At 42.9% G+C, this 26,438-nt stretch overlaps 4 protein-coding genes and 1 pseudogene across 29 annotated transcripts; 1 reads left to right on the forward strand and 4 right to left on the reverse strand.

Annotated features, from left to right (window-relative positions):
* Positions 1 to 1,543: 1,543 nt before the first annotated feature.
* LOC4338929 (glucan endo-1,3-beta-glucosidase 14-like) lies at positions 1,544 to 5,086 on the reverse strand (annotated as a pseudogene).
* Positions 5,087 to 7,250: 2,164 nt separating this feature from the next.
* LOC4338930 (ferredoxin-6, chloroplastic) lies at positions 7,251 to 8,711 on the reverse strand. Its single transcript, XM_066310310.1, has 2 exons — positions 8,617 to 8,711; positions 7,251 to 7,998 (listed from the first exon to the last, which is right to left on the reverse strand). The coding sequence occupies exon 2, from the start codon at positions 7,986 to 7,988 to the stop codon at positions 7,542 to 7,544; it is 447 nt and encodes a 148-aa protein (XP_066166407.1). The 5' UTR covers positions 7,989 to 7,998; positions 8,617 to 8,711; the 3' UTR covers positions 7,251 to 7,541.
* A 1,052-nt stretch (positions 8,712 to 9,763) lies between these two features.
* LOC4338931 (uncharacterized) lies at positions 9,764 to 13,188 on the reverse strand. Its single transcript, XM_015783587.3, has 5 exons — positions 12,955 to 13,188; positions 11,852 to 11,984; positions 11,070 to 11,720; positions 10,789 to 10,909; positions 9,764 to 10,395 (listed from the first exon to the last, which is right to left on the reverse strand). Exons 1-5 carry the CDS (start codon positions 13,029 to 13,031, stop codon positions 10,370 to 10,372), a joined length of 1,008 nt encoding a protein of 335 aa, XP_015639073.1. The 5' UTR covers positions 13,032 to 13,188; the 3' UTR covers positions 9,764 to 10,369.
* Positions 13,189 to 13,435: 247 nt separating this feature from the next.
* Positions 13,436 to 17,132, reverse strand: LOC4338932 (cell division protein FtsZ homolog 2-2, chloroplastic). Its single transcript, XM_015783585.3, has 8 exons — positions 16,928 to 17,132; positions 16,061 to 16,797; positions 15,474 to 15,773; positions 14,909 to 14,999; positions 14,441 to 14,565; positions 14,090 to 14,182; positions 13,887 to 13,946; positions 13,436 to 13,785 (listed from the first exon to the last, which is right to left on the reverse strand). Exons 2-8 carry the CDS (start codon positions 16,682 to 16,684, stop codon positions 13,660 to 13,662), a joined length of 1,419 nt encoding a protein of 472 aa, XP_015639071.1. The 5' UTR covers positions 16,685 to 16,797; positions 16,928 to 17,132; the 3' UTR covers positions 13,436 to 13,659.
* Positions 17,133 to 17,216: 84 nt separating this feature from the next.
* Positions 17,217 to 26,066, forward strand: LOC4338933 (transcription factor TGAL5-like). Of its 26 annotated transcripts, none has more exons than NM_001420422.1 (14): positions 17,217 to 17,444; positions 19,939 to 20,023; positions 20,323 to 20,452; positions 21,900 to 22,018; positions 22,333 to 22,415; positions 22,551 to 22,775; positions 23,343 to 23,390; positions 23,477 to 23,536; positions 23,624 to 23,701; positions 23,805 to 23,850; positions 23,949 to 24,220; positions 24,329 to 24,568; positions 25,418 to 25,560; positions 25,678 to 26,066. In NM_001420422.1, the coding sequence occupies exons 4-14, from the start codon at positions 21,991 to 21,993 to the stop codon at positions 25,766 to 25,768; spliced, it is 1,314 nt and encodes a 437-aa protein (NP_001407351.1). In that variant the 5' UTR covers positions 17,217 to 17,444; positions 19,939 to 20,023; positions 20,323 to 20,452; positions 21,900 to 21,990; the 3' UTR covers positions 25,769 to 26,066. The 26 variants fall into 26 exon arrangements, with proteins under 26 accessions (NP_001407351.1, XP_066166348.1, XP_066166353.1 ...); XM_066310251.1 differs by having other exon boundaries at positions 19,916 to 20,023; positions 22,548 to 22,775; positions 25,678 to 25,924; XM_066310256.1 differs by having other exon boundaries at positions 19,916 to 20,023; positions 25,678 to 25,924.
* The last annotated feature ends 372 nt before the right edge of the window (positions 26,067 to 26,438 follow it).

The raw sequence follows: 26,438 nt of genomic DNA on the forward strand, positions 1-26,438 counted from the left end.
AAACACAGGAATGGTCGTTTGATTGGAGCATAGGAAAAACGCAGAAATCGGATGAGGTTGGAGCTCTTGCTAAATTTCCTCCAAAATCTACATGCAAAGTGTCATTCCATAGGAATTTCATAGGATTTGAAAAGCTTCAATCCTTTGAATCAAAGGGCCAAATAGAAAAATTTCCTATAGGATTTGAATCCTATGAAATTTCTACATAAATCCTTTGATTCAAAGGGGCCCTGAAAGTAGCATTTTATCGAAATACTTTTACGGAGTAGCATTTTAACGAAATCCAGTTTTAACGATGGCACAATGCCATATTTCTCGGGAAGCGTCCTCCGCACCTTGCTACCGGAGTACCGGAGGGAGTGCACCCACATGATCGTGGACTACACAGGTAGCTGCTGCGTTGCTTCGTGCTAGCTTATCTCATATTCTTGTTTTTAATGTCTTGGTGACTTACTCTTGACAAAAAAAGGAGATTTGGAAGGAGACGTCCCACCAAATATTTTTTAAGGAGGCATGAGGGAGTATGACTTAATGCTAGTAAGTTTTTGCTGTTAGACACATGTGATTATTTCAAATTAGAGATTTGCTCCGGTCTAGAAAAAGTACCTCAAAGTACTGGTACCTCACGGTATCAAATTGTTTTTATCGTTGGATCTAGCTAGGTAGAATGGACATTGTTAGATCCAACATCCGAAAATAATTTGGTACCGTGAGATACCGGTATTTCGGGGTACTTTTTTGCTGAACCAGAATAAATCTCTTCGAATTAACCGCCAAGAAAACTGGGCTTTGGGCTTCGATCGGTTATATCATCAACCACATGCTGATCTACGTATAACTGGGAACCAAATGAATAGACTATTAAACTTACTGTTTTTTTTACAGCAATAATAGAAGCAAACAAAACACTATCACTCTCTATCAGCAAGTGATGTGAATCACCACAGCTACAGAACAAGTCACTGCCACCTGTGTTTCCAATTTAACTCTTGGCTTGAATCTGATTCCTTGGGGAAAACGATTTCCTGTGTAGGAGTGCCTATGATATGCATGACCCTTCTCCTGTGCTCTATGATTACAATCTTTAAAATCCAAACTATAGATGAAAAATGGACCCTGCTATCCTGCATTATAAATGAATGGAGCAACATATTATCAGGAGCTATATTGGCTGGCCTGTTGGCATGAAAATTAGCAGCATAATTGCAGATTTTACATGCAAGTTTCAGACAGAAACTTGTTTCCCTAGGCTTGGTAGAAATTAAACTGGTCTTCAAATAAATTTGTCATTTTGGTGCAGCATGCCATATATGAAAACAAAGAGGGGTATTGTTTTGTTTGACTTTTTCTTAACTTAACAGCAAGAGAGCTACCAATTATTCCCTCTGTCCCAAGATATAACAGTTCAAATTAATAGTACTATGATGTGTCTAATCCAATATTAAATTGTTATATTTTAGTACCGGAAGAGTAATTGATTATAAGCGAATAGTTGACAAAAGCAGGTAAAGTACAGTCTTGTTTGATCATCTCCACTATACAATGAATGAAAACGCTGTCCTCGCATATATTCCACATTTTGTCAACTTAGCGACAGAGTACTCTTCTTACTCCTACCTAATTCAATTGTGAGGAATAGTAAGAGATCTGCCTAAACATCCATATGCTAGAATGAAAAAAAAAAGCCCACCTAATTTTCTACAACAAACAGTCAATTCAATTCTTCCAAGATTCCACAATTAAGATAACGAAATGAGAAAATTATTGAGGATTTAGTTAGTTTAATGCTCTGTTCCTGACGAAATTGATGAACAATCAATGGCTTCTGAATAATGCCCACTTCTGTGCCAAATGCTTATTCGATTCTTGCCCATGACGCAAACTAGAATCTTCTCGTTGGGCGTTGGTTGGTCGGTCAGTTTAGAGTTCTGAAGAGATAGCCAGAGCTAGAATCCTAAAACATGCAACAACCGATCAACCACCGGCCTACCTCCCTGGGAAATGCGCTAACTGAACGACATCTTTCACATGACGCACCAGATGCGAAAATGTCCAAACATATCTTGCCACTGAGATAGGATCGACCCATCACCTACCATTATGTCTACAAAATTATGCTGAACTAATCAATTTCATGGCTAACACAGTAAGCAATAACCTAGTTGTAACTTGTAAGATGGCAATTTTACTGACAAAAAACGGTTTCTGAAAACTGTGTGAGCAACTGAACAAGAACATGGTCAAGACAAGCTTACCTCGAGGTTAGAACAATGTATCTGCTTTTCTGTGCTATGCAACCAACCACAAATCGAACTATATCGGTCAAAAAACAATCCCAAATCATTCGTGCAATATACTTGTGGAGAAAATTGTCAGAGGAGGAATGCGGCGAGTAGGACAACCACCCCCATCAGAAATGTACTCTGCAGAACGAACATAAGCAAAATAATTTGCAATCAGAAACTTACCATTATATTAAGGTCTGGCGAAAAAAAAAATGTACGTTTTCTAATAAGACAATATATAAAAATTGAAGATGTTTTTGTTGGTACTTTGATATGTCATTCATGTATGAGTCGGTTTTTAAGTTCGTTCGCTTTTGGAAATACATAAGGAGTTGTATAAGAAAACTTGCATGATAACTTTAGACGAACAGACTCCTAATTGCAGCTCATGATTTTCTAAAAATATATATATCCAAGTGAAATCCCACAATAAATTTCATCTTAACTATAATAAAATTAAAATAGTTTTCACCCGTTGCAACGCACGGATATTTTTTCTGGTAAGACAATAAGAGAAGACATGGCCATTAGAAGTTCTCTTTGTTCTATGAAACTCAAATTTGCATATTCAAAATTTCGAAGTAGAATAAAATTCAAATTCTTTTTTGTTACCGTTGGCCTGGAAGAGGAGGAAAACGTGGATGTCGTCGGCGACGGGCTGAAGGACGCGGCGTCGAAGCCGATGTTGTACACCGGCGTGCCGTTGGGGTAGAACAGGCCGTAGTTCCTCTCCGACGAGGGGCCGGGCTTCATGTCCTCGTTGAAGAGCGCGAACACGAACACGTCGACGGGGACGGCCGGCTTGAGCGGCGTCCCTTCCCCGGCGGCGATCCGCTTCATGAGGTTGCCGTTGTACGCGGCGGCGTTCTGCGGGGTGGCGCCCACCTCGTCGTCGTCCCCCTTGGACGGCCACCCGGTCTCGGAGATCCTCACGGTGATGTCGGCGTGGCCCATGGCCTTCATGGCGGCGTACACGGCGTCGATCTGGGCGTACAGCATGTTGTCGTAGGTGAGGTTGGTGGCCGGGTCGCGTACGCCCGGGTTGGGCTCGAACAGCACGTACGGCAGCGACACGCTCGCCGGGCTCGCCTTGTAGGCGAAGAACGGGTAGGCGTTGACGAGGAACGGCGAGCCGACCTCGGCGTGGAAGTTGAGCAGCGGCTGGATGTACTGCGCGAGGTCCTCCCGGAACGCGCCGGCGGACGGCGGGTAGCTGGTGGCGAGGATGTTGACGGAGTGCGCCGTCGAGACGTTCACCCTGCCGGCGAGGCCGAGGTCGAGCAGCGCCTGGTGGACGGACTGCATGGCCGGGAGGAGGCTCTGCATCGCCGCCGTGTCCTTGCCGGAGAGCACCTCGTTGCCGACGGTGACGCAGGTGATGCGGGTGGCCGGGAGGAACGGCTGCACGTGCTGCGCCACCCACGCCCGGGCCTTGCGCGCGTCGGTCAGGTTGTGGAGGTCCTCGTTGCCGACGATGAACTCCACGCCGGTGCCGGCGAAGGCGGCGAGGACGGCCGGGTCGGCGTCGTAGAGCTCACCCGGTTGACGCTCAGCGACTGGAGGAGGCCGGACACCTGCGTCGGGTGCGGCAGGTTGTTCGCGATCTGGCCGTAGTTGATCCCGAACTTGAGCGGCGGCGACGTCGCCGCCGACACGACGACGTCATTGGCTGCGGTGATTAATACCAAGATTAAGGAGGGCAGAAATGAAAAATGAAATTTACACTTGCATTTTTGTATAGCAGCGCTGCATCGGCAACATTTAACCTGTTTTTATGCCAGTTACGTAAAAAGAAAAAAAATGGTACTTGTTTTTGTCAGGGAAAGAGAGCTTATCATGTCTGAACATGATGCTTACCATTTCAAGCTCAGTTAATTGCTATAATCAGCAAGGCATTTGAAATATCTTTTTTTTAACCAGTCATTCGAAATATCGTAAGAGATAGTAAGAAGTTAATCCAGGGGGGAAGTTTCCCTATCACATAATTAAACTACATGAAATGATCTTGGGTAGGAGGTCGTTTTCGACGAGCAGAAACACGGAGCTTGCAATCAAAGGGAGAAAAAAATATCAAACAATGTCAAATCAAATGGCCGTGAAAATTTTCAGCAAAAGGATCAGGATCACCGCGTGGTGCGGAATATTCAATGTTTTCACTATCCAGTACACGTCGGACCAGCCGCCTGAAACATGCTTGATTAATCGAAGAAAACGACCTCATAGGCTCATTGTAGACAACTGCATCATCATCAATTGATTCAATTCACTGTTTTTCACTTCCTGTAGACGATAACACCAGCACAGCTGTTTTGCACGGTAGTACAAAGGTCGCATTTCTCCACGCTCAAATTTACTCTCCTTTATTCTATTTTATTTTTTTGCGTAAACACCCTTAAATTCTTAAAACTGCACTCAAAGCGCTCCAAGCCATCAATGGTCTCTTCGAAATGAAACGAGAAGGAGAAGAAGAAACAGAGAACACAAGGAACTAAACCATCGATCCTTGATCCTTGTGTTTCAGTCTTCCATATGATCCACACTGACAAAAACACGCAAGGAACGCACGAATGGAATGAAACGAAGGAGCCATGAGTATCCCTACCTGCTGAGAGGAGGAGGAGGAGGAGGAGGGAGAAGACCGAGGAGAAGAAGACGGCGCAGAGCTCCATCCCGGCCTCTGGCTTAGCTGCTGCCCGCCTTAGGCTGAGCTCTCTTGAGGTCGTGACGGGAGAACAGTTACGCATGCATTATTAAGGTCGTGCGTTTTCTCTCATGCCGGGGGCCGGCTCGCGCGACCTTTCCATGCTCTTTATAGCGGTGGCAACTCGCCTGCTCTGATAAACAGTAGTCTGGGAAGCTTCTTTTTTCTTTCGCTCGTGTCTTCTACTCCCTTCGTCTCATAATATAAGAGATTTCTTGCACTGTTTGACCACTTGTCTTATTCAAAAAAATTTAGAATTATTATTTATTTTTTTGACTTACTTTATTATCCAAATTATTTTAAGCATAACTTTTCGTTTTTTATATTTGCACAATTTTTTTAAATAAGACGAGTAGTCAAACAATGCAAACAAAAACTCAAAATCCCTTATATTATGGGATGGATGGAGTAGTTTCCTTCATATTATTATTTAAAAAGTTATGAATATATTTTTTTTAAAAAAAAATAAATCAATGCACAATATAGCATTCTATAATATGCAAGGTCAAAGTTAACCTATACTAGCGGTACCAAAACTAAAAGAAATACTAGTAACAAATATGACATAATAGTACACGCACTAGGTAGAGTTCAAATTCTTATTTTTTAAGTACTTGTTTGCTTTGTAGGGTTTAATTAATCTAATACAATTAATTCTTTTATAAGTATTTAAATAGCATATTCTCACCGTCTCAAAATAACAACATATATATATTCGTGTTATCAGAATGTGTCCCATCCTATACTAATTATTATATTTTGAGATGGGGAATATGAAAAACAAGACGATATCCTGAGCGGCAAAAATCCATCACCGTATACGGGCAGTGGTGCTACCTTCCGTCACAAGGTCCAACCTGTTTTTGGCCTGCTTGGTGACGTCCAAACTGTCGAAGAACACACTAAATAGAACATATGGGTTTGAAGAAAAATCCTGGAAGCAAAAACGACGCAACGACGAAGAAAAATAAATGTTCCGACGGAAGAAATCCACATCACATGTATCAGTCTCATTGGTTGCTAATATTTTCTAATAAATCGTATAGGAAATAAAAGTTAATTTATAGGTAAAACTTAACAATTTGAAAAGATAATACTGAAGAAGAAACTATGTTAAAAAAATCTTAAAAATTTGTACATAATCCTTAATCTCCTTAATCTCAATCTCATGTAAATTTGGCCGATCTAGCTTGGGCGGGCTCGGCAAAAGAAAATCTTACAAATCAACTAAGAAATTAAATTTAAACTTTAAAATTTTAGCTTTGACTTATTACGACAACCGATGGTGCCCTTTGTCATCCGCACGCCGGGTCGGACCGCCGCCGTCAGCCGCACGCGCACGGCGGCGGTTGCTACCTTCCCCGGCGGCAGACGGCCGGTGGCGGTCGCTTACCAGTATTAAAACCTCCACGTCAGCGCGTCACGTCGGACGGTAAACCTGAAAACGAAAGGCCCCTCCCTGATATGATCGCAGTGGAAAGGTTAGCTACTTTATTATCTCATTTGCTTAAGAAATAGGAGTAATAATTAAACAAACTAAATCAGAGCTAGGAGCTCTGTATATGTTGGTTAGTTGTCCGGTGATTCTTCTTTCTCTCCCCATTTTTTTTTCTTGTTCAACGGTGGATGAACATGCATACATACGGACTTATGAAAGCAACTGATGCAAGTACTTCAACCGTGTAGCGTTGTAGGAGTAGGTTACAAATCCAAATTGTCGTATCTAATCGAACCTAGACTCCTTGCTGGGCGGCAGTTTGATACGGCATTTGCTGCATTGATTCCAAGTTTACATTTTCGGTGAATAAAATTTGACTTTGTTTCATCATTTGCAGTGCACAGTGCTAATTCAATCATTCACAGTACGGGGTGATGCTTGACCTTTGGAGAGCAGAAATGTGTACCTCACTGCAAAATACTGGGTGGGTGCTGCTTCAGGGTCCATGTGTAAGTTGCTCAACTGAAATAACGGATACACATAGTTTCACAGAACCACTTTAGCCAATTAGCGTTGATCACAGTGTTAGATAAACAGTTAAACATACGCAAACAAATATGAAGTATTTAAGTGTCAGGTTGACAAGTTCTAACCTGCCTTCCAGAGTCTGAAACATCAAGAAATAGTGAGGCGCAGCCATACAGGATAACAGAACTGTTAGGCATCCCAGCTTTCAGATGTGCATATTGCAGCCTTCAGGAACATAGTATGTAAATAGAAAGTTCTACAATGTCTGAACTTCTGATTCATCTTGCAAAATAGCATGTGGAGAAAGGACAAGTCAATTTTTTCCTACTGGAAGTGATCCACAATAATACCATTACACACAACTTCTGATAACATGTCATCGTTGGAAGTTGGACCTGCTGTGAATTGAACAAACGCAATTTGAAATGCTGAACAGGACTACGACAATTATTGTCACAACTCATATGACACGGTCCCATCAAAAGACTAATACAAAGATATGGCCATTTTTTGGATAGCGAAAACTAACTGAACAGCGAGTCCACTTTGAAATCAGCAAATGTGCCCACAGAAGCATAAAAAGAGCGACCTAGTAGAGTTCTTCCTCCTTGTGGGTGTGAATGACGCAATCCGCCTTAGGGTACGAAATGCATGTCAGAACGTATCCCTCGCCCATCTGGTTCTCGTCGAGGAAGGATCCTTCCGACTGATCAACTTCTCCCGATGACATCTTACCCGCACATGTGGAGCATGATCCAGCACGGCATGAGAATGGCAGCTCCACCCCGGCAGTTTCAGCGGCCTCGAGAATGTAGGTATCTTCAGGGGCTTCAAACTCGTGCTCGACACCGTCCGGGCCTATAAGCTTTACCTTGTGCACCGCTGTCGCGGACACCCTGAACTTGTTGGAGATCCTTAGGCCTGACATGTTCAATGTTTGCTTTGCGTAACCAATGAAGGAAGGGCTCTTGGTCGCCGGAGCAATGGCCGCGCCGGGTTTAGGAAAGCACAATCTCGGAGCAGTTGCAGTTGCCATCTCGATAGTCCTGATAAATTAGGAAGAAAGCACTAGTTGAAATGCAAATAAACACAATTCGTTCGTTACAAAAGTATATGATTTTACACCATGTATGCTGATGGCATTTGGTAAAGCTAAGCAAACAAAACTAAATTTATGGGGGAGACTGGGGTTTTGCCAAGGCAAAGAAGTGCATTTCAGTACGGACAACACATCAGTATCTTTAAGCTCCACTAGCTGATGGAAGATCCGCAACTAATCCCATCCAAATTTCTCGCAGACCAACTCCTAATGTATAACAGCGCCACTATTCCCAGTTCATCCTTGAGAGTTGTTAAACTTTGGACAAGTTCCTAAAAGTTGACCCATCCTACAAAAAAGCCTCTCCTCGTTTCATGAGTCTACTGTCTACACCAAAACGTGACACTAACACTAGCACGGACAGAATCAGATCCGGCACGGCAAAAGCGAGAGGGCTCGGGCTCGGGCCGAGCTCTCACGCGCGCCGCACCAGGAAACACCATGAGGAGGAGGCGGCGATCTCACTCCTACACGGAGATCTCGCCGCCATGACCAGGGGAAACAGGGGATCAGAAGGGAGGGTAAGTAAGAAGAAGAAGAAGGTGGCGGATCAACCGAGGCGTACCTTCTCTCTCTCTCTCTCTCGACGAGACGGCGGCGGAGGAGGGGGGGATCGCGAGGTAGGTTGGGTTGGGTCAAGCCGAGTCGAGTGAGATGGGTGGTGCACTGCAGTGCAGGGCCGTATTAAATAGGAGGCTCGTTCTGCTCTCGCGCGGCTCCGGCTCCGGCTCCGGCTCCGGCTTGGCTGGCTCACGCCTCGACCTCGCGTTGGGCGGTTGGGCCGTGTGGCTGGCGGCGTGGGCGAAAGGCCGTACAGAACCAAAAGGTCTTTTTGCTGCCAAGACGACTTGATTACTTTCTCCTTTATTATCTTTTTTTTTTTTAGGTTTGGCTAATTGGTTTACGCTGGCTGTGCGGCCTGTGCGTGCGGCGGGCGCGGCGGCGGCGCGGCCCTTGGTAGGGCGGGAGGCCGGTATTGGGACTGGCAGATGGGCCCAGTGTTCCCAAAGGGAAAACATCTGACAGAGGGACCCACGCGCCGGTGACCACAGCCCACAGGTACCTTCGCAGCCATCTCACTGATCTCTGTCGAATTTTTCTTTAGGTCTGATTTAGTTCCAAAATTTTTTTCCTAAAAACGTTACGTCGAATATTTAGACATAGATAAAAACAAAAAATAATTGCACAATTTGCATGAAAATCATGTAACAAATTTTTAGAGCCTAATTAGTCTATGATTAGCTATAAGTGCTACAGTAACTCATATGTATTAATGACGGATTAATTAGGCTCAAAAGATTCGTCTCACGTTTCCAGATGAGTTATGAAATTAGTTTTTTAATTCGTATCCCAAGGCCCCTTCCGATATCCGATCAAACATCCGATGTGACGTCCAAAAATTTTCTTTTCGCGAACTAAACACATCCTTAAAAGAACTTTGTGATCGCGAAAAGGCGATAGCTCTCGGCTTAGCACGTCGAACGAACAAAACGGAAAGCGAAACTTATTAAGATGAATCGACATAGGAGTACAAGAGGCATTCTCAATACTCCTAAGGGAGATGTAACCATAACTGATCCTATCTGTTTCTAAACTCTGTTCAAACAAATAAAGTGTATGAGTTCTTAAAAAAATGACTACTAGAGTGGAGTTGCACGCCCACAAGCCAGAAACAAGCAAATTTAAGAACAAAACAGGGACAGCCACGAACGAGCACACGAACTTGTACATTGAATCCAGTTCGATTCAAGTGCTGCAATCTTTTTGCAGCCAAAGACAAAGTTGCAGGTTCAATCAGGGAATCAAACTGGAACACATACACAAATAGCACATCTGACATCTCCTGTGGATGACCGGAATTGAGAACTTCACTAGCTACAGAGCCCCTAGGTTATGCTACAGTTGGCATTACATTAGAGTGCACCTTTCTCTGGGTGGAATATATTAACAGGATTGCTACCGTAAAAATCTGGAGAAGACTTTGTCATCTTACTGATCAGACAATGGTTGATTACTTGATTGTGCAAGTATCACAAACAAGCCAATACAATACATCGTGTATTCACGTGGCAGTTCTGAACAAAAAATGTGGATTTGTGGAAAATCACAGCTCATGTCAGTGCTGGTCCAGGCTACTTAGGAGCAATCAAATGACGCCAAACCTATGTCTCCCTCGAATGGCAATATAAAATAGCAAATGGTGCTCAATAGCACACGGATCCTCCTCCATCAGGAACTATGAAAATGATTGATTGGTACAGTGCAACATGGCGATTGGCACGTACACAACAGGGACCAAAACCGGATACTGCTCCCAGTCATCTCACATGCAAAACCAGCAAGCCTGCAGCATGTGCAAAATCATTTCAGATGGAGAACCTTACACTTCATTGAAAATACTATCTTGTTTTGATGCAGGTTATGATACAGAATGTCCATGGTGTTAGAGTTTACAACCTTGGTGCTTGCATTTCCAGTTTCCAGGTATACTACCACTAACTATTGCAAAGATTTGAACTGAACATTATGGACACTAAGAGAAATACTAATTGGATGCATCGACTGCAAGAAACCACCAAACAGTTCCATTTATTTTTTTTCAGGTATTAAAACTGCCAAACACTGCGATGCAAAACATAGTATGCTACTTGAAAGTTGAAAATTATCATTTTTTTTAAATAGCAGAATGGTTAATCATCAGAAATGCTCAAGAACAGATGGCTTTGGTGCAACTCACCAAGTACAGCAAGGGCAATTAGTAGTACTGTTGCTAAACGGACTTGAAGATGCTTGTGATGTGTAGAGCATTTAAATTTACTTAATCTCCTCTTGATAAGCTCAGGCCAGAAATACATAGCCTGCAAAAAAAAAGGTTGTTAGTTATTACGTGAGAAATCAAAAGAAATCAATATTCCTTATAGGAGTACAGCCTTGTTATTATGCTAAAATAGTAGATAGATTGTGCTATTTTGATATATAAGCAACCAGGAAGTAAAGCAAATATAGGATATAACACACCCTTCCAGCTGGAGGTAGATTGAATGAAGGTAATGTACTTCCATTTCTCAAGCTATCCATAACTTCTCCATCTTTCCTCCTCTTTGTAAAACTCTCACGTCCTCTATTTGTAAACCATAAATTCCGCATAAAACTGTGGTATTTCCTGCTCAGTTTGCTCCTGAAATGATGCTTCCTACCTATTGAATCATCAGAATCCAAACCACGCATACTGCTACCATTATGATCTCCTTCACATGCATTTTCCCCGCATGAACATTGAGGCTTGGCTGCTCCTTCCACATCTTCTCCTGAATATCTGAATTCACATGATGTACGTTCTTGGGTGGAATGATAACCATTTACTGCAGGAACACTATCAAGCTTGAGCTCAACAATTTCATCTGTTCCAGTGGAATAAATCACATGATTATCCTTTCTATTACTACCAGAAAGAAAAGATGCCAATTCATCTCCATCATGTTCAGTCAAGTATGAATGTTTTGGTGTTCTAATGGAATCATTCCTAAGACTCTCCAAACTATCTTCCACCTGAGAAATTTGCTCCGCTATAGCTCTAATAAATTGCCTAAATTGCAAGATGGCATTTTCCCTTGAATTTGACTTATTAGACAATGCCGCTGCATTCACTTCTCGCTCAAATTGCTCCAACTGCCAGTTTTAGGAGAATAAAGACCTTAGAACTTTAAATGCAGAAGTGGACGGATAACCCGAAAAACATATGATATATGGATAAGAATGATTAAAAATATGTTAAAAATGGAGAGCTTGACTATGCAAACCTGCCACTTTGTTGTTCCAAGAGCAGTGCACACATCTCTCTCATACTGCATTGATACACGACGTTTTGTATGTGAGGTATCATCTTGTATCAGTTTTCTTTCATGCAAGAGCAAGCGGTACACACCCTCCATCCTGTCCCAATCCAAAATTATGGTTATAACTTCTTGTTAGAAAAGGATCTTATTTGTATACATTACTTGTAGGGTCAGTAATTCACTAATTGCTCTTACACTAACCAAGACAGAAAATTCATTATAACTCCTAGCTTGATCAAGACAGAGAAAAATCTATACTATTTGCATGACAGTGCAAAAAAGTGCATATGGAGAAAACACTTAGATTTGGCTGGTACGGTGGTACCATGTGGAGGCGTATAGGTTACCTCTTATTAGAACTAAAATACAAAATTCAACTCCCATAGAAAGGTGGAACATAGACACATAAGTTGATGGCTAGTATTTACTATTTACCACGGTAACAAACCAGGTTTTGCTATAAGGTAAATGATAATCAAACACAAGACTAGCACCACAACGACAAAACATGATTAATTTCAATTTATACAACTCCTATTTACATGGAAAAAATGTTATAGGCACATGGTACCATTATGCTAAGCTCTTGCAACAGAAAGACAGTCATTCATGCATCCCAGAAAGGCGTGCCCCAAAATAAGAGAAGTTTCTCAAAGTTGAGTGAAGTTGCATATTATTCCCCAAACAATGCTCAATCCTGACGGAGCGTGCCCATCCAAGCTGACATCTCCAGAATCTCCCATCCGAAAGACGGCCATGAAACCCTGGGAAACAAAACGTTGTCTGCCATTTGCCACCAATTCCCAGCCTAGCATCTCCTAGTCGCAGAAGCCAATCCAGTAATCCACGCAGATTCACATGAACGGAACAAACCGCATCGAAGAATTCCCGTGCTCCAGAACAGGAGCCACGTAATCCCGTCGAGCACGCAGCGAATCCTTCCAACTACACATTTCTTGGCATATTCCCCCCGAGATTTGTAAACCAAAGTACGCGCACAATTCTAGCAGAGAGCCACAGATCGAGAAACAGAGAAAGAACGTTAAGGAAAGGAAAAGCACACGGACCTGTCGGCGGAGTCCTGCACGCACTCGGCGGCGGGGAAGAGCGGATCCGCCTCCCACCGCCCGAAGCCCTCCGCCATCGAGCGGGATCCCGACTCAAATCGCCGCCGCCGCCGCCGCGGCGCCAATAGGTAATAGCGCCCCCGAGCGGATTCAAATCCGCAAAGGGGAAGAAGGCGAACGACAAGCGCGCGAGGGAAATCTCTCTTCCCCCCTATTTTCGGTTGCGTTCCTCCTGCTTTCGTACGCTTTCCTCTCCCGGTTTTGGTGGTTCATGCCAGCCAACCTGGCCTGGTGGAAAGCTTTGCAGATTAGTCCCTGTGGTAGTTGCTAATTCTACTTTTCTGCCTAACATATTCGAACAAAGCCCTAATTAAAATTGATTTGTTGATTAACATTATTACTGGTCACGATATTACACGATGTGCGATGATGTTGCGACGTGCTAATTTCTTCACGGCAGCGGCCATGTGAGTTGTGAAAAAGAGAGAAGAATTCCAGTTTATCCATTCAGGAAGCACAGTACGGTTCAGGAATCAAATATCTGCTCATAACATTATCATCTAAATCTGAGCAGCAAAAATAAACTTGAAACATATCGAACTCCTAACAAAATTAAAAAAAGAAGAAGAGGAAAGCACGAGAAAGAAAGCTGGTGCGCTAAACTAGTGAGAGTTCTAAGTTTTTTTTTTTCTTCAAGCCGAAGTTTCAGCCTCTGGAAAACCCTGAACGCCCTTTCCTCTGCAAAAACTCTGGGATCTGCAATGTTGGACCTTCTTCCTGGGATGATGAAGAAAACCAACTGCTGTGGCTCCGGCTGTTATCTCCACCAGCCTGACAGTCGTCGATGTTTGACGCAAGGGAGAGTAGAATGAAGAACATCAGAATACATAATGGCAGTGGGCATAAAGTAGGCATAACAATGTAGAATGTACCTGTCGACTCTCAGCCTCCTCCTGACGCTTGAATCCAGTTGCAATCAGGGTTATGCTCACCTGGATAAGGGGATAATAATACTTATATTTGGCAATAGCGTGGTAAATTCAATGACCTCTAGAAAAATGGATGGCATAATCACCACCATAGCTTTTGATTAAAAAATAATACTACCCCTATTTCTTTTTATATGGTTGCTTACTTGACCAGTATACGATGGATCAATAACAGAGCCAAAAATGAGATTTGCACCAGGATCAACAAGATCGTATATCACTTCAGCTGCTGCATTCACCTAAAACAAAGGAATACCAGTGGAATTTAGCAGAAATATATAATTTAAGAAGTCATATCACAATTCTGTGATGTGTTATGTCATCTAAATAGTCAGCATAAACTGAAGGCAATAAAGGCCTATTTATTACCAAACTTAGAAAATGAGGTCTGCTACCTGCGGTTAGCAGCTAAACTACTTAGCCATTAAAAAAATCAAGATCTAATCAAACAAGCAACCTGTACCAGAAGAATGCAATAGCAAACTACTCTGCAATACCTCCGTCAAGGTTAGATCATTCCCTCCAGTGATATTCCATACAATTCCTGTTGCTCTTTCAATGCCAATATCAAGAAGAGGAGACTGTATAGCATTAAGCGCAGCATCCCTGGCACGTGTCTTACCTGCAAAGAGGGCATAAGGATCATCAGGGGAAAACAATCAGAGATCAAGGGTATCATATGTGTGTGTGTGTGTGTGTGTGTGTGTGTGTGTGTTGGGGGAGGGCACTCTGATGATTGTAAATATCGCCTCAGCGGTAGTAGGATCCCATATAACCTTATACTGTATCTCTTAGAAGCATCAAATAAATGCAGCTAACATAAACTCTAACTACGCATGCTTGGGAATTCCGTAAAAAGCACTGTAATTCTGTAAATGAACCCATGCGATAGGAATATATGTGGAGTGCCCCCTTTATGCTATTTGATGCTGAAGCTGAACACATAATGCTTTCTGAAATCCAACCTGTTGCAGTTCCAATGCCCATCAAAGATGACCCTGCATCCGACATAACTGATCGGACATCAGCAAAGTCAACATTGACCAAACCTGGCACCTGCAAGCAAAAGAATATAGCAGTAAATTACCAGTAATCTAAATGTATCACATGAATTGTCATTTGGTGAGCATATTGGCAAAGGATATCCTACAAATTGTTTAAACTTTCAGACCCATGAGCTGGTAATGCAGATAGCATGACAAGCAGTGAATGACTAAACATAAAGGATGGCTATGGACAGGATCAAGGAACTTATCACGATAGTCATCACTGATATTCTACTCTCACTCGTATCAGTACCAGTAAATTAAAGACGATAATTGGAATTCAGATGATTACTCTCACTTGTAGTTTTGACTATCGAAATATAGGCATCAGCGACAACAAACCACTGGGACATCAATGTAGCTAAGGAAACAGAAAATTTAACGACTCTAGTAGCATGATTTCAATATGTAACAAAAATGTACTTCATGGGGGTTCGCTAATCCATAGTGCCATGAGTTGTTAAGGTGCAACATATTTTCTTACAGTGATTATATCTGAGATTCCACGGACACCTTGCCGAAGTATATCATCTGCCAAATTAAATGCTTCTGTCACAGGAGTATTTGGAGAAACAGCAGTCAACAATTTGTCATTTGGAATTACAATCAGTGTATCAACATTGCTTCTTAAGGACGCAATTCCTTCTTGCGCCTGTAGTGCACGCCTCCTTCCCTCAAATGCAAACGGGGTTGTCACAATTCCAACAGTTAATATACCCATGGACTTTGCAATCCCTGCTATAACTGGGGCCCCGCCTGTGCCTGTCCCTCCTCCCATTCCAGCCTAAAAATGAATTCAAAGGATCAATGAAGAGCACAACGTACTCCTTCCAACTAAAGAAGAGAAAAGTTTATATTTTGGTACATGGAGATGTAAATCGAACAGAAGATATTGCCCTAGCATATTATGACTCAACTTACATACATAGATCAATTTATATATGCGCATACATAGATCAATTCATATATGCGCTAAATCTCCCCAAAAAAAAAACACCAAGAGAATCATGCCATTCTTTATCAATCAAGCAACAGAAAATAATATAATTTACATGAGCAGCACAGACTTACAGTCACAAAAATCATATCAGCACCAGAAACTGCTTGTTCTACCAACTCCTGGCTTTCCTTGGCTGCATTCATGCCGATTTCCGGGTTCCCACCAGCACCAAGACCTCGTGTTAGCTCCTGGCCGATCTGCAACTTATTATCCGGATCAATGGGTGACATTCTCATAGCCTGAAAATCAGTATTCACGATCCAGAATTCCACCCCCTTCATGTCGCTCTCAATCATCCTGTTCACAGCATTGGATCCACCACCTCCAACGCCAATGACTTTGATCCTCGGCTCACTGTAGCGGTGCGACGCAGATACATCTTCCAGCCTCTCGGTGGTCTTGACAATATCCTGTTCCTTGCCCGGGGCAGCAACTGCACCATTATCCTCTCCATACAGCATCGAGATCTCAGGGTGGAGGTCATACAGGGCATCCTTGGTGCGCCGTGGCCCAACTCGCCGCGAGTTTGCAGAGCACTCGAGTTTGCTAGGGCGGGAAGAGCCACCAGAAAAGCACTTCTTTCCCTGGAGATGCCCCGCACCGACGCCCAGAACCACTTTCCTAAAATTGTTCCGCGAAACGCCCAATGGGCATCCGCCATTGGAAGCACTGGGAAACACTAGCTGCGTAGACATCCTGAATTCAGTATGGCGGCCGGCTCTGGTGGATGCGGTGCCTCAAAATTCCCAACAAAAAAAGAGCTCACACCTCAAAAATTTGCCAAAAAATTCAGGAAGCTGGATCCCTCCTGACAATGTGACAAGACATGGGGAAAAAAATCACCAAAAGTAAAAAAAAACACAGAAAACATAAGCGAAATGCCGCAGATTGTTGTTAGATCTCCTTTCCCTTGGGGTTTGGGAGGTGAGGGTTTTTACCTGCGGGGTTTTCGCCTGTTGATTATTGCGCGCTTGCAGAAGAGAGCGGGGAAGCGGAATCGACGGGCGCCCGCCGGCGAGGGGGGAGCGTGGAGACGAGGTGGAGTCGTGGAGAGGAGGAGGAGGAGCTCTCCCCGGTGGTCGGAGCAGCCGGTTGACGGCGACGGCGACGAGGTTAACGAAATGATTTGGTTTGTTAAACCTTGGTGCGAGCTCGTCCGGCTTCTGGGGAGATACATGTTAGGCCCATCGAATCATATATATGGGCCTGAGGGTCGCCTACTGGCCCAAGGGGCTATACCTGAACGCTTCGTCTCCGGCCACTCGGATCGTCTCGCGGTCTAGCCGACCCTCCGCCGCGGTGGCCGGCGGCCGCCGGCGGCCGCTACCACTGAAAAAGGGGGGAAACAACACGCTAAACATCCGGCCGCTTCCGCCTCTCGCCGCGACCGAATCCACCGCTCGCCTTCTCTCCTCCACCGCCGGCGGCGTTCGGCTCCATCGATCGCACGGCAAGGTACGGCTCCCTTTCCCGCAAACCCCAATTTCCGTTGCAGTTTTCTCGTTTATCGAGACTCGGATGAATCATTGTGAGTCCTCTTACTGTACGTACGCGATCACGGATGCTGCTTGTTGAGATTTTTTTTTTTTTTGGGGGGGGGTTGTTTTTCTCCCGCTTCTGCTTTGTACAATTTTTTTTCTCCGTTTGCGAGATTAATACTCCATATTCAGGCGGAAATAGGAGTGCTACATTAGTAGTGTAGTCTCCGCTTGGTCATGAATTTACCAAATTGTAGGTTAAGCATGGAGATTTCCCGTTGGGTCTGTTTGCACTGTGAAAACCGCGTCCTGATATTTGTCTGTGTCCTGCTGAACCTGATGTGTGTGTGGTAAATTGGCCTAACATTTAAAGCAGTCGATGAAATACAACTTTTGTTAGGGAGTAGGTGCATGTGAGCAACTTTGAAACGATTTAGGCCTGCAAGGGTACTTTCTGCATTTGAGAATTTGGCAGAACTATGCCGGATGGCAGGGCGAGTACCTCATAGTCTCACAGCCTCACACTGTCACACTATGCAGCCAGTCTCACAGCCTCACACTGTCACACACTATGCGGCCTTGGAATGATTGCAAGTTACCATGGGTCCGTATATCACAAAGAAGCATGCCATTCATGGTGCTCGTTGAGTCTAGCAAGCATTTGAATAGCACAAGATGGTACTCACTCCGTTTCAAAATATATGGTGTATTTTGATTCGTTAGGATAATACTTTGACCAACAACTACTCTATTAGAATATCATTTATGTGATATAAAATTATAATCATAAGTAATTTTGAATATGAATCTAATAAATTTAATTTTAGAGTAATCGTTGGTCAAAGTCTTATCCTAATGAAACAAAATGCACCTTATATTTTGAAATGGAGAAAATAGCAAGCTACCAGGCTTAACCACATTTTAAGATATCTGAAACCGTTGTTATTTCATCAACTTCAATTAAACCATGCCTTACTTCAGTTGAGGTTCTTTCTATGCTGTAAGGTTTTCGTTTTGGAATTCACGCTTGCTTTTAAGCTTGACTAGTTATTTACAGTTCAATTTCTGCAACATTTTCCCAACAAGATTACTATATTATGCAGCCCTGCAGGCATGCAAATCCACTCCTTTTGGGCCCTTTTTCTCTTGTTTGTTTCCATTGTCGCTCATGTCCTTCTGACTGCTACCTTCTCTCTGGTCACTAGCTTTCAGTTTTATTGAGGTGAATCTCACTGTTCACTAGGGCTGCAAATTTTGGCCATGTATGGACCACAATAGTTATAGCTCTACAAAACTACTTATTTTCTTTATGGTAAAAAGAAACTACTTGTTTTCTTGTCTAGTTATATTTTTCTAACTCTTCAATGTCTTATATTTCTTTGAGGAATAGTAACTGTATTAATTGTTTGAGACTTCGAGTTCATTTACATTGTTTTAATTTTTCGCAACTTCGCCTCAGAAAATTTTGTTGAGGCTCTTAATCCCATGACAGAAGGGCCAGGTATTTTTGTTTGGTTATTCTCCAATAAAATCTTATACATACTAGCTTTGTGCTCCTTATTGCTACCGATGACAAATAAATATAAGTTAAAATTTCTAACGTGATTAATTCAGATAAAGCCAATGACATAAACACATGCAAAGATTGCCGTTTTTTCAAATAAATTATTTAAACAACATTTACATGTTTAGCCATAGAATTTTTATGAGTAGTAGGTGTAGAAATATATTGTAAGCCCCAACTCCTTTTATAAGATGGAAAATAATTTGGAAGAGTAAAAATATCTGATCACCATGTCACAATTCCCAAAAATTATTTACCGACATCAAACTATACAAGAAAAGGACAATATATCATCAAGTTAACATTTACTAAGCTTGTAAGCCCATTTTCTGATGCTAAAACAGAGCCCAATGAACATTTAATATAAAGTATATCATAAAGAAAAGAGTATATCTTTAAGAAAAGTATATAAAAAAGTATATCATTTTCTTTTCCTTTAAACCCATTCTTTTGCTTTTAATATAGGATATGTCTCTCATGCCCTCATGCCATCCTTTGGCTTTATCTTTATCAGTCCTTGTCAAGAAAATAAGTTACTGACATAATAAGGAATTCAGTCTGCAAAAGCAGGTTAGAAGTAGTTGAAATTATACTTTTCTGTTAATGTGTTACTACCTCTGGACGTTAATTTGACACTTTGGACAAAGAAAATGACTTGCGCTTAATAGGTTTTGGCTGTCGGAAACGTCAAATAATCTTGACTGGAGGGAGTATTATGCATGACGATCCCTTCTATCTTTTCTGGTTTACGTTTTTGAAGACTCATGTTTTACCATTTAATGACGAAACGCATCCTGCAGCTCTGAAATCTGAACCCTGTGATTAGATGAGGATTGTGTTGGCTTTCTAAAATCATATTCCGATCTTAACGCCCACAACTTCAGTTTCAGTAATGTTGATCTACCAGTGTCCAGATATCAATGCAGTTTACAGGCTGAGATGAACTTCAAATTTCTACAACTTCGTGTGAAGTGAAATGGTTAAGATGCAAGGTTTGATCTCTTGTGTTACCTTTTTGTCGAAAAGAATATCTTATCTTTGTGCATAGATACACATGCACATTGTTAGGTACTTAGGTATGTCCATGAGAAATTTTGGCTGGAAGTGTTTGGGAATCTATAGAACTTTACAAAAGTTTACCACCTCTTATGCTGTATTTAAATATCAAAAGTATTGTGTCTGAACACAATTGGCTGGTCTGCATTATACATTTGCTGTTATTATGCTCAGGTTATTCATCATTATCCACAAATATGTTTTTTCTTCTTTGCAAATATTCTCCTTTTCCCAGAGCCGCATTGGACTCCAATACAAGAGTCAGAGGGTGGAAGCAAAGAAATCGTAGTAAATGATCTCTACTGGCCTCTGTAGCCAAAGGATTCAGCAAATCTGCGAAGACCTCACGAGTCAGGAGCTTTCCAGTGAGTATAAATGCATCTTCGTTTCACCGCACCACACTATCTCTCATATATATACTCGAGGCCCTACTTTATCCAAAAGGTCAAGCACTAATAAGTTAATTAAGAGGCAACTTGGTCACTACACATATTCTCATAATCGATAGTGATCCATAGCATTTCCAAACAGAGAAACAAGGCCATTCTGGAATGAAGCTTCCTTTTGACAGGAAAAACTTCAGTATTTGGTGCATGACAAGGTGGAGATGCATGGATCCTCATGGACAATTTGTTCTTAGGAAAAGGAAGCAAGCTCCTAGGCCTCTCATCCCCCCCCCCCCCCCTCTCTTCCTTTCCTTTCTTCAATGATCATTTTGCTGAGAGTACTTGCTGTCTCAGAGGGAAGGCCAGAGAGGGCAGCCAGCGAGAAATGAAAGGTGGTTACAAGCGGTAGAGTAGGAGACAGAAATCCTGACAGAGAAAAGGCCTACAACGCTACTAGCTAGGCTATCACACATCTCACTTCTTTCTCTCTCAGTGTAGCCTGTGAAAACTGAAAAGATAGAGAGGCAGGCTCGTAGGGCATGTTCAAAAGGACACAAAATCTTCTTTGTGGTACAGTAGTAGATGAAACTCCAAGGGGGATTCGATTTGCCAGTGTGGGAGAAGACAAACAGGAAACGAAGCAACATCCTATCATGTGGTACTTATATATGCTCTTCCCTTCCTCCATCTCCCTTCTCTTGAGTATACTAGCACACTTGAATGCATGGTGCATGCATGTGTGAACCTAGTTCACTAGTCTCTACTGCTGCTACTAGCCTCTTCTTTGTAAAGTTGAGAGTTGTGCTCATTGGCATGGTGCAAGGTGAGGGGAGTTCTTGGAGGATGGCAAATGATCATGATAGAGCAGTACCACACAGCCAAGCGGTTGCATATGGAATCCAAGGCCATGCTGTTCTTGCTGCACCACCTGCCAACTTCCTGTACTGCCGCTTCCCTCTCTAGTCTCCATCTCCCTATCTACACTGTTCTTCTCTTTCAACTAATAGTACATGCAAAGACAACACAGCTAAAGTTCTTTTTCAACTAGGCACTAGTAGTTTTCAAGCCCTGCAGTTGCTTTAAAGTATCGTTTCTCCTTGCCTCTTTTTAACTATCTTTATAACTAACTCCCCTGCTATATATATATATATCCAAGCTACCGCTCATTGGATTACACCTCTTCTCGCAATCCAAATAGTTTCTTAATGCCTAAGGCCTGGATCCTGTAAGTGATTTGCTTACCCTCATCCTACATATCCTTTTTAGCTCTCATCCTTATCTGCCTTCCTCTAACCTCAGAGGCTCACACCCTCAGTGCTTGCCTTTACATTCCTGAAAAGTTCAGTTTTTATCTGTTCGTCCATATATTGCATATGGCTATTGACTACCACAGGTGTTGAATGCTGTGCTCTACTGCTTGGTCCAGGGAGTTGCAACCTGCAGCTGCTGCTTACTTTGGTGAGTTGGAGAAGGCCCTTATCCATGGCACCAGTGCTGGTGCTGGTGTCGATCATGGCATGATCCAAAGTGACGCGTACACAGAGTGTAAGACTGCCTTTTCTCTACACCTCTTATCTTTCTCTTTCTCCAAACCTTAACCACCTACAGAAAGGTTCTTTCTTTTCTTCGCTCCCAACAGCACCACATATAGATAGGCACAGCTTGTCTTGCCTTTTTCCTTGCCATACACAGTCATGAACACTGGTTACATACATGTAACTAGGAGGCAGCATAAATGGTGTGATCCCACAACTCCCCTACATCTTGCTTCTGTCTTCTTTCTTTGTCTACATTTTTGCAACCTCTTGAGGAAAAGAGAGCGATTGACAAGGCCTTTAATTCCATTTGTATGTATGCAGCAGCAGGATATCTTGCAGCTAGGCCCCCCACACTGGAAATCTTCCCTTCATGGCCAATGAGTCATCTACAGGAGCCATACAGTGTAAGCACTGCTTCTCTTGATCAGTAACAGTCTCCTACAGTTTCTTACTGACTGCAACAGAAAAAAAGTGTTCTTGCTTAATTAGCTGCTCACTGTCTGCTCCTCTTGTTTCTTTGATTAATTGCTTTATAGCAGAACTCGCAGTCAGTAGGGAGCACCACTGACTCTAGCTCAGCTCAGAACACAATGTCACAGGCCGAGTTGGTGTCCCCAGCGAGCATGAGGTCCGACTCTGGGCAGGAACAGCAACAACAGGAGGTATTGATGGTGACCATTGATGATTACAACTACAAACAAGGACTTGGAGCAGCAATAGCTACTGCACCAAGCTTTCAGCAACATGCAGGAGGCCTAGACATGGTAACAGTGACATTCTGATACTTTGTCAATCTTGTCGTCTTCGTGTATTGAACCAATGCAAACTGGAGCTCTTGTTTGTTTCCTTTGGATTCGGCTACCACGATTTGATTGTAGAAGCTTTAATTTGGCTTCAGCCTTTTTAGCTCATGAATAGAGCATTCATGTTGTTCTTAAAAGGAACATAGTATTACAATTAGAGAGTAGGCAATAGCATATGTTAAGCATGGTCCATGGCAAACCCCCAATGATGATGATCCAGGCGGTCCTAATGGTTCGGTGGATCCTCTCTCTTGGCCATGATGGATGTAAGCGGTATGATTTTATCCATGAGCTGCAACTTTTGGAAAGAGAAAACGAAGCAAATCAACATAGCTCATGCATCAATATTTTAGAAATGGTTACTCTTGTTATACTACTAGAAGGAAGAAACAGGTAAACAGTTGTGAAAAGGTAGTATAGTAAAACTGAACAGGAGTTTTAGCTCCAATATAGTATGTCGGAAAAGGTTTCTCACTGTATATCTAGCATTTCACACTGTTCTAACTACCCTTGGTGTGCTTGGTGCAGAGGAAGCATGGATCCACTAGAAAAGACGGAAAACTGTTAGATGCCAAGGTGTGATTGTATTTGGTGTCAGAGTTATGCCTTGTTTGGCCCTGCATTTGTACCATAATCTAACCTGTACAGTTCCATACCCTCAGACTGAAAGGCGATTGGCTCAGAACAGAGAAGCTGCAAGAAAGAGCAGGCTGAGGAAAAAGGTTTGAAACAAAATCATAGCAAAGTTAAGTTTTTTTTATAAGGAAAAAGAAACTATGTTTGACAAAGAATTTACACATATGTTGCAGGCTTATGTGCAGCAACTTGAGACTAGCCGCATAAGGCTTCAGCAAATCGAGCAAGAGCTTCAGAGAGCACGCTCACAGGTTCCAACTCTCCGGAAGCCTCACAAGATTGCAACGTCTAATAATACTATACTTACAAAAGGTTAGCTTATGGTCTTATGCTATGAAACTCCAATTATTGCAGGGCTTGTTTCCTGGAGGATGCAGTGCACCTGGAGATATGAGCTCGGGTAACCACATCTCATCCGTACACTAGCAATTACCAGCTTCACGACGTTAAAACAGATTTTGGTTGAACAACTCGGGTTTGCGTTTTTCACCTTTGCAGGTGCTGTAATGTTTGACATGGATTACACCCGATGGATAGACGACGACAGCAAATGCATGGCAGAGCTCCAGGGCGCGCTACAGGCCCAGCTCCCCGACGGAAACCTTGGTGCCATTGTGGAAGAATGCATGCGCCACTACGACGAGCTCTTCCACCTTAGGGCCGTGCTCGCCAGCTCCGACGTGTTCCACCTGATGACTGGCATGTGGGCGGCGCCGGCCGAGCGGTGCTTCCTCTGGATGGCCGGTTTCCGGCCATCAGAAATTCTCAAAGTAGACACACAACATAATTTTTTTTTTCAGTAAGACACGCACGATTATTAAGGCATGCTAAATTCTTGGCCTTTTTTTTTTTTGTCTATGATTTGCCTTTTTCACCAGATGCTGATACCTCAGCTCGATCCACTGACGGAGCAGCAGCTGATGGGGATGTGCAGCCTGCAGCAGTCGTCGGAGCAGACCGAGGAGGCGCTCGCGCAGGGGCTTCACCAGCTGCACCAGTCACTGGCCGACGCGGTGGGCGGCGGTCCTCTCAACGACGGCGCAGATGTTGCCAACTACACCGGCCTCATGGCCCTAGCACTTGGCAGGCTTGAGAACCTCGAGAGCTTTTATCGTCAGGTCAGTATTTCCTCTTCTTCCTAGTCCGTACATCCTTGCTGTCACCATCGTTGCTTGCAGGATGATTAACCATTTTCTGAAATACACAGAAAATTTACTGCTTTCAATGTGCGGAGCGATAATCAGTAAGATAAAACTGTACTATCCAAAGCTTAAAATTATTAAGGAAGTACAAATATATTAATATGTTCCTCTTTTTTTTTAAAAAAAATGTAGTTCTATCTCTTCTATTTTACTAGAAATATGTATGGTGCTAATTGTTTGGTGTTAAATCTTATCACGTAAAACAAATGTCTCCCGTATGCATAAACACATATCACTTTCTAATATAAAGCCAAAGTAGGTATTATTGGTCACCTTGGCTTGTAGAAATTATTCTGTGGGCTATACTCCTTTTTCTGGTCATATTTCTTGTTTAAAACATAGCCAGATACACAAACATATGTATGAAAAGTTGTATTATGGATGCCTATCTGTTCAATTCATCAGTCGTAGTAAAGGAAAGAAAAGGACACAATGCCTGAACTTCAGCACTTGGAGATGACTCAGAGGTTCCTTCAATTAAACTAGTATGAACCTGCGTCATCAAAGGAGTATTAAATAGGCAGTTCTGTCTTTCTATTTGTTCTGTTCTCTGTCCTTTAAAAATTCGAATAAAAGGTGATTAGGACCTCCAATTGCCCCCACTTATTTTCTGATTCCCCTCTTCAGATATGTACGAAATAATATCTAATTTTACAATATGCAACATTGTATTGAGCCTCTTATTATCATGCTACCATTGCCATATCCACATATGTAAACTGATCTAATATCTCTTTCTCCCCCATATGCCATTTGCAAGCGAAGGCTGATAATCTGAGGCAGGAAACGTTGCACCACATGCGGCGAATTCTCACAACCAGACAGACAGCTCGGTGTTTTCTTTCCATTGGAGAGTATAATCGCCGTCTCCGTGCTCTCAGCTCCCTCTGGGCTTCACGTCCTCGCGAGTAAGTAAACAGTTTCTCTTTATTCGCCCGACAGAACACCCATGAGTCATGCCTCATTTCATCCTTTTCTTTTTTGCATCGCATCTGATCTGGTTTGCTGCATTTTTCATCCCGCAGAAACTTCATTGCGACAGAGAATGTCAGCCCTACAGGAACTGAATTTCAGGTTATTCAGCAATCTCAGCAAAATCAATTCTCCGGTTTCTGAGACCTCTTCTCCAGGAGGGTACAAATTCTGCATTTCTGCCAGTAGCAAGGTGGAGAGAGAGAGAGAGAGAGAGAGAGAGCGAATGTAATGTTCTATCATTATGATATTGAGAAAGGAACATCACTAGGAAAAAAAAAGATGGCAGAAAGTTGGAAACTGGGGCGGCTCGATCACTTGCTATGTTCCAATGGCTCTTGAATTGAATGAAGGGTTAGCTCTAAGCAAAAAAGGAAAAAAAAAGTTTGGTGCAAAGCAAAAGAGACTATGAACACAAAAGCTAGGAGCCAATGAGACCACCTAAATTGTGTGCATATGTTCTTTTCTGGCAATTGGATTTGGGAAATGAATTAGGCAGTGAAATTAATCATCTAAGGCCCAGTGTTGTGTTACTCCAGCCCAAGCCCAAGTCCTTATGGATTGGGCCGCCGGATCTACCTAGGACTTGAGGTATTGGGCCTCAACGACGGCCCTGCCGGAGTGGTGGTCTCCGGCCGTCGCCGTCGGCTCTTGTCGTGTCTGATCCGTTTGAGGTAGATAGATTTTAGCTGGCCTGCCGCCTTCTCGCCTACCAAAGTCTGGTCTCTCTGAATTAACTACTCGATCGCTATAGCAACTAGTCCAACCAGTGACACCACGCATCGACCGGGCCGGACCTTCACACGCCAGTACG

The sequence above is a fragment of the Oryza sativa genome, chromosome 5, assembly GCF_034140825.1.
Source record: "Oryza sativa Japonica Group chromosome 5, ASM3414082v1".
Taxonomy (NCBI): Eukaryota; Viridiplantae; Streptophyta; class Magnoliopsida; order Poales; family Poaceae; genus Oryza; species Oryza sativa.